Source organism: Palaemon carinicauda, chromosome 16 (genome assembly GCF_036898095.1).
Source record: "Palaemon carinicauda isolate YSFRI2023 chromosome 16, ASM3689809v2, whole genome shotgun sequence".
NCBI lineage: Eukaryota > Metazoa > Arthropoda > Malacostraca > Decapoda > Palaemonidae > Palaemon > Palaemon carinicauda.
The window spans coordinates 14,402,008-14,410,162 of NC_090740.1; the positions used below are offsets into that span (position 1 = coordinate 14,402,008).

General features: G+C 28.8%; 1 protein-coding gene across 1 annotated transcript; it reads right to left on the reverse strand.

Annotated features, from left to right (window-relative positions):
- Positions 1 to 3,378: 3,378 nt before the first annotated feature.
- Positions 3,379 to 5,626, reverse strand: LOC137654930 (uncharacterized). The gene is made up of 2 exons (XM_068388826.1): positions 5,516 to 5,626; positions 3,379 to 3,841 (listed from the first exon to the last, which is right to left on the reverse strand). The coding sequence occupies exons 1-2, from the start codon at positions 5,600 to 5,602 to the stop codon at positions 3,629 to 3,631; spliced, it is 300 nt and encodes a 99-aa protein (XP_068244927.1). The 5' UTR covers positions 5,603 to 5,626; the 3' UTR covers positions 3,379 to 3,628.
- Between the last annotated feature and the right edge of the window lie 2,529 nt (positions 5,627 to 8,155).

Genomic DNA, 8,155 nt, shown 5'->3' on the forward strand with positions numbered 1-8,155 from the left:
ATTACAGATCATTACTAACTTTATCAACATCATACGTGGGGTAAATCCTAAGAGAGAGAGAGAGAGAGAGAGAGAGAGAGAGAGATTATATCATACATTAGTCAACGGACATGAATATCAGACCAAAGTCTCAAAATTGGAAGGTTAGATATTTTCTCGTTTCTCGTGATTTTCTATCTTTTTATTTCGCATTTCTTCTTGTCAAGCGTGATCAGAATACCTATTAATATCATTATGATCAATAAGGGGAAAATTATCTTATGAATACTGATAGTTATATAAATGCACTGACACAATTTTAATCATTATATATTTCTGTAAACGGTTATCGAAAATTCTTTGACTAGCGCAATGATTTTACGTTCAAGTCAACTCATATATATATATATATATATATATATATATATATATATATATATATATATATATATATATATATATATATATATATATATATATGAAAATACATATGAAATGTTATGTAAGGAATGTAAAGTATTTCATATATATATATATACATATATATATATATATATATATATATATATATATATATATATACATATATATATATATATATATATATATATATATATATATATATATATATGTGTGTGTGTGTATATGTATATATATATAAATATATATATATATATATATATATATATATATATATATATATGTATGTGTATATATAAATATATATATATATATATATATATATATATATATATATATATATATATATATATATATATATATATATAAATATATATATATATATATATATATATATATATATATATATATATATATATGAAATACTTTACATTCCTTACATAACATTTCATACGAATATTCATATATATATATATATATATATATATATATATATATATATATATATATATATATATATATATATATATATATATATACATATATAGGAATACTTTACATTGCTTGATAACATTTCATATGTATAATCCTAATTGTATATTATCATAGTAAACAAGAAAATTGTTAATTAACAAATCTAGAATATTGTGGTATTTCCAAGCAGTAAAATTAACACCGTTTAAAGCGATCCTTCTGGCGTAACGATTATCGAATCCTCTTCTTCCATTTCCAGGAATGCAATTTATGATAATAATCAGCTAAATTACTAAAGGAATTCATTGTGCGTATTGTATTTGAAGACTTGTGTACTCGATAGATAGATAGATATGCACACACACACAGATTCAACCGTTCCCACCCCCTCCCCCTTTCCTAACTACAATCTGCTTGTTCGGCATAAATATATATATATATATATATATATATATATATATATATATATATATATATATATATATATATATATATATATAGAATGTCAAAATGTCATAAAAATAGTTTATATATTTTATGTAAGTTAATATGTAGGGAATATAATATATTTATCATGAATACTGTATATGATTATGTTTTCATAAAGAAAAATTATAAAGAAATTAAGTTTTAATAACGTAAGATTCAGCAACTGTTGTTCACTTTTACTGTACCCACATTAATTTTTTTTTTTTTTTTTTTTTTTTTTTTTTTTTTTTTTTTTTTTTTTTTTTTTTTTTTTCTTGTACGAAAGCACTTGGACTATGGTAAAATCGCTACATTTTATAACCCTCCATGGATTAAAATTGAACACAGCTTGTGTTGATCTCTCAACTGTTATTACTGATTTATGCCGAAAGGAATGCAGCTGTGTGTGTTCATGGTCTCAATTGTATAGGCTTATTTTTCTCGCCTTCTTAGATTATTCATGAGAGACTATAAATGCTCAACAATAACACCAGCTCCGTAAATATCTTTGGCTCCAATCCCCTTTTTACGTTATTGTGGGAGTGGCCATGATGGAACTGGTTTCCCGGGTTCAGACAGGTAAGGATTGTGAATCAGGGGATCTCCAGCAGTATTAATCCACCTAGCTTTATATATTCTTTAGTACTGCCTACAGTGAATTAAGTGTGGCTTAACAATGGCACTGTCACATTGCATGACCCACAGTAGGTAATAATGGAGCACTCAATAGGTGATGAGGAAACGAGTGATAATATTTCTAGCAAACAAAATCGAGTGCTACAAACAACAACTAATGCAGCCGTTTCTAGTCCACTGCAGGACAAAGGCCTCAGACATGTCAATTTATGTCTGGTGTTTGGCCCGTTTTCATCACCACACTCGCCATTACGTATTGGTGGTGTTGGGAGTTTTTCGTCTGATCACTCACAGCAAACCAACCTACCATGGGTGGCCCTGACTAGTACAGCTTTGCTGATCATGGCGATGCAAAATTCCTTTCATCACGTGAAGGTATGCCAACTAAGGAAATCCGCTTAAATGCATAATATCTATCTCTTGAATATTTTTTTTTTCCAAATTATCCACTCCTTGCAAATGACAATAGCTTCAAATATTCCATTGTTGATTAAAAAGAATTGATTTCCTGTTGGTCTGCGAGAACTAGATGGCTAACCATCATTAGTGGCAGACTTCATGATGACAACTTTATATTTCGAGACCAAATAAAAAAAAATGCGATAAAAAAGCACTTTGGAAGGGGTGCAATCTAACTCATCATAATATAATGATATGATTCGAAGCCAATAGTACCCAAAATATAATCTTTGGTTAAACCATGTTTTCGGACAAATAAAACTATGTACTGATACGAAGTATCTTTATTGCATAAAGAACTGTAAATGCATGGAAAAAAAAAAGTCACTTGTAAAACAATATTGTTCTATAACACTGCAAATACTAACTTCATAATGACAGTCTACATTGGTTATAATGACATCATCGTAATGCCTATCAGGAAAAATGCAGATATCTAAGTTATCAGAGATCGTTGACCAAAACGGAGACAGAGAGCTAATTTTGTTATTAATAAAAGGATGAGATTAATCAGCCCAGTGATTTAAACTGAACCCTAACAGAGCTGGCCCGATTGATAATGTCTTAGTTGAATGTAGACTGAGATTTCCAGCCAACTTTTGAAAAGAACCCCATTGTTTCCCCAGTCACCAAGATTAATACTATCTCAAGAACAAGAACAACTAAAGCAGTGGTTCCCAACCTTTTTCCTGTCATTTCCCCCCCTGCACCCAGTGCAACCCTCCAGATTTCCCCCTTCATGTGTATGAGGGAAAGAGTAGTTGAAACACACTGTGACGACTTACTAATTTAATTTTCCATTATACAAATATACTGATAAACAAATAGTTACAAAGTAAAATGGATAGAGAGCGGCTAGTAACAACTAACCGCATAGCCATAGAGCTATGAGGTTAGTTGTTACTAACCGCTCTCTATCCATTTTACTCTGTAACTATTTGTTTATCAGTATATGGAGAGCGGCTAGTACAAAATAAAAGGACTTTTGTTTATGCTTCTACTTCAAAATTGAATTATTGAGAAGGTTGAGCTTCTTGTGCACCAGTGTATCAATATCAGGGCTAGCTTTGTCACCTGATATTTTTTTTAGTTAGTAGGTAGTGTAATTATTTCCCCCCTGGTAGCTTCAAATTTCCCCCAGGTTGGGAACCACTGAACTAAAGCATCCCTTGCATTCATTGTCTTCTCCTCTTTACTTCTCAACTTGAGAAGGTTGAATAGCGCTCACACCTGTGCAAGGACAGCATTCCTCTTTCACACCGCTAATGATGATTGTGGTAACGATGATCGTGGTGGTCCTGGTAGGACAACCGCAGCACCGCCCGATATTGGCAGCAAATTTGCCTGCTGGGGCTTGTCGCTTTTCTCGCGAGGCGTCGGCCAGAGACGAGAGCAACAGGGGTTCCTGTTGGAAGAATCAGTTGTAAGTTTTTTTTTTTTTTTTTTTTTTTTTGCAGGTTTTATAATTCCTTAGATAAGTAGTTTTAAAATAGCTTACGTGAACATACAGGTATTACCTAAAATACTGGGTACAGGTAAAATAATTTGAAAGTGACATAGTTACATATATTTCTAATATATATATATATATATATATATATATATATATATATATATATATATATATATATATATATATATATATATATATATATATATACACATATATATATATGTATATATATATATATATATATATATATATATATATATATATATATATATATATATATATATATATATATAAATATACATATATCTGCGGGAATAACGTATAAGGGACTGTAACCATGGTAATCATGCATATTTCCACTGTTCCCGAGGGAGAGTGCTGGATAAATGAAATAAAAATTCTAAGTTAACCAACATTCGTCTAACAAACTCCGAAAATGAAAGCACTGAGATTCTGTTTAGCTCACCTCACTGCGATTTACTCATTCGCTAAGCAAGTATGACATAGAAAGACAATGAATTAGATCCTACCTTTCTCCAAATAAACTGGCAAAAAATTCAATAGTCAGATTCCTTCTTTAAATTTCATAATTTACAGCACATTCATCAGCATTACTATTATATAATTTCATATATACTTCAATAAAGTTTGCTCACAAGAGGAATCTTGTATAGAATAGAAGATGTGTGATGATGATGATAATAATAATAATAATAATAATTATAATAATAATAATAATAATAATCATCATCATCATCATCATCATTATTATTATTATTATTATTATTATTATTATTATCATTATTACTATTATTATTATTATTATTATTATTATTATTATTATTATTATTACGTAGAGGAACATGAATGTAAATTTATGGTAATGACTCTTTAATGCCAGAAGGCTCCATCGACAAAATTTATCGATTGAATAATTGTAAGAAAAAGAAAATTGGAAAATTGAGTTTATTTTATGAGTAGACCAGCTCAAAATTGAAAGAATGATAACAATTGTGGCCGGACGTCAGAATTTTTTTTTTTTTTTTTTTTTAAGGGGGGCGTATACCTTCCAAGATCTTAGCAAGGGTCAGGGCTTGGGGCGAAGCAGAAACAGGAATGACTGTGCTGAAGTTCCACATGCTCAAACTCAAACCAAGTTTATTTCAAGTGTTGTTAAAGTGATGATCTTGTCGTTTAATTACAAGTACCAGACAAAAATCCTAATCTCCTTATAACAAAAAAAAAAAAGAAATTATTTCAAAGCCTCAGGCCACAAAATTTTCTCCAAAGGTTGTGATCATAAAATACTCATTTATCTGATTATGATAATAATAATAATAATAATAATAATAATAATAATAATAATAATAATAATAATAATAATAATAATAATAATAATAATAACAACAATAATAGTAATAATAGTAATAATAATAATAATAATAATAATAATGATAATAATAATAATAATAAAACAATATTAATAATAATAATAATAATAATAATAATAATAATAATAATAATAATATGTTTTACACTCAGGGAACAATCTAAGAGATCAAACCATTTACTCATGGTTTTAACCTCATTGTCAAAAAAAAAAAAAAAAAAAAAGGTAGAACTTACCTCAGCTGGAGCAGGAGCAGGTATTGCCTCAGCGTAGAAGTAGTAGACCATGGCCACCAACAAGAGGGAGAGCATGAAGGTCTTCATTGTGGAAAAGTTTCGCTTCTTGTGTGACCTGATTTTGGTTATAATCAAGAAAAGGCAAAATGAAAAAAGATATTCTAAATTGCTTCGTTTTTGGGTATATTATTCTTTAATATTTCTCTTCCTCTTGTTTTATTAAAGTTTGTATAGTTTATATAGGGAATATTTTTAAATGTTGTTACTGTTCTTAAAATAGTTCATTCTTCATTGTTTCATTTCTTAACTGGGCTATTTTCCCTGTTGGGGCCCTTGGGCTTATCGCATCCTGCTTTTCCAACTAAGGTTGTAGCTTAGCAAGTATTGATAATAATAGTAATAAAAGTTAATACTTTTGAATCAGGGCACACAATAAATAAATAAAATAATGATCTAAATATATGATAGAAATTAAATGCTTATGATACTCGGCAGGTTTGAAAATTAAAACAAATGGAGACCGTTGTTTATAAATCGCTAATATGTTCCTTGAAATAATATATGAAAGCAAAGTTTATACATTATTATTATCATTACTAGCCAAGCTACAACCCTAGTTGGAAAAGCAAGATGCTATAAGCCCAAGGGCTCCAATAGGGAAAAATAGCTCAGTGAGGAAAGGAAATAAGGAAATAAATAAATAATGAGAATAAATTAACAATAAATAATTCTAAAAAAAGTAACAACGTCAAAACAGATATGTCCTATATAATAAATGAATTTTGTATTATGAGACACAAAGACCATGATGATAATGATAATGATGACGGTGATGATAATGAAGATGATGATGATAATGTTACGTCGTCTGTCTAACTCGATCGCTGAACAGAATCTACAACATAACGTCACACAAGAAACACGTACAAATAAATTAATGTGTAGCAAGTGAATAATACTTATCTTTTGATAATAACATTCTCCTAGTTGTCATAATTTAGCTTCTTGCATGGATCGGCATCCTTTTGAAAATTAGTGGAAATTGGAAATTTTGTAGAAATTGCAAAATTAGTGGAAATTGCAAGATTATTGGAAATTGCAAAATCAGTGGACACTGCTGAATTAGTGGAAATTGCAAAAATGTGGGAAATTGCAAAATTAGTGGAAATTGCTGAATTAGTGGAAATTGCAAAATTAATGGAAATTGCAGATTTAGTGTAAATTGCAAAATTAGTGGAAATTACAAAATAAGTGGAAATTGCAAAATAAGTGGAAATTGCAAAATTATTTGAAATTGCAAAATAAGTGGAAATTGCAAAATCAGTGGAAATTGCAAAATTAGTGGATATTGGGAAATTAGTTGAAATAGCAAAATTAGTGAATATTGAAAAATTAGTTGAAATAGCAAAATTAGTGGATATAGGATACTAATTTTATAATTATTCGTCTAGATTACTTAAAACATTGACATCAAACTCAGGGGAAATTAGATTTTCTTCAACTGAAATACCTAAGTTTACAAATACTTTTAATAACGCTAAAATATATTTAATATGAATTAGATTTATTTCCCTGAATATTATGTTTAAAAAGGTTTAAATCTGATAGAAGGTCAATTTCATTTATATTCCATACATCCAAACAACGAATTAGTTGAAATGGAAGTTAAAATTCACTATTACCAATTAACCATTACTATTTCATATTTAGGCTATTAATATATATATATATATATATATATATATATATATACTATATATATATATATATATATATATATATATATACATATATATATATACATACATACATATATATATATACATATGTATATATATAAATATATATATATACATATGTATATATATAAATATATATATATATATATAGAGAGAGAGAGAGAGAGAGAGAGAGAGAGAGAGAGAGAGAGAGAGAGAGAGAGAGAGAGAGAGAGAGTTATCCATATATATACACACTCACACACTCATGTAAATTTATATATATATATATATATATATATATATACATGTGTGTGTATAGAGAGATAGATAGATAGATAGATAGATAGATAGATAGATAGATAAATAGATGCTGAAGAAAAATGAAGATACCGTTTTGCACCATAACAACGAAAACTAAAACTCCATCTTCATTGTTGATTCACAAGTACAGCAAGTTAAGAATTCGGTATCTATTAGTTCTTGCATATTTTTTATTAGAGAGAGAGAGAGAGAGAGAGAGAGAGAGAGAGAGAGAGAGAGAGAGAGAGAGAGAGAGAGACATTAAAAGAACAGGGAATACATAAGAAAGCAAAATTCTTTGCTTTATTTAAAACATGAGTAAATTAATTGCAAGTGAGAGAGAGAGAGAGAGAGAGAGAGAGAGAGAAAGAGAGAGAGAGAGAGAGAGAGAGAGAGAGAGAGAGAGAGAGAGAGAGAGAGAGAGACATTAAAAGAACAGGGAATACTAAAGAAAACAAAATTCTTTGCTTTATTTAAAACATGAGTAAATTAATTGCAAGAGAGAGAGAGAGAGAGAGAGAGAGAGAGAGAGAGAGAGAGAGAGAGAGAGAGAGAGAGAGAGAGAAATTAAAAGGACGAGGAATACTTAAGAAGGCATTATTCCTTGCTTATTTAAAGC

Excerpts from the sequence above, each read along its gene's own strand:
- LOC137654930 (XM_068388826.1), bottom strand. The coding sequence starts at position 5,602 with ATGAAGACCTTCATGCTCTCCCTCTTGTTGGTGGCCATGGTCTACTAC. Across the intron at positions 3,842-5,515 it reads CTGCTCCTGCTCCAGCTGAG|GAACCCCTGTTGCTCTCGTC; the intron begins GTAAGTTCTACC and ends TTCTTCCAACAG.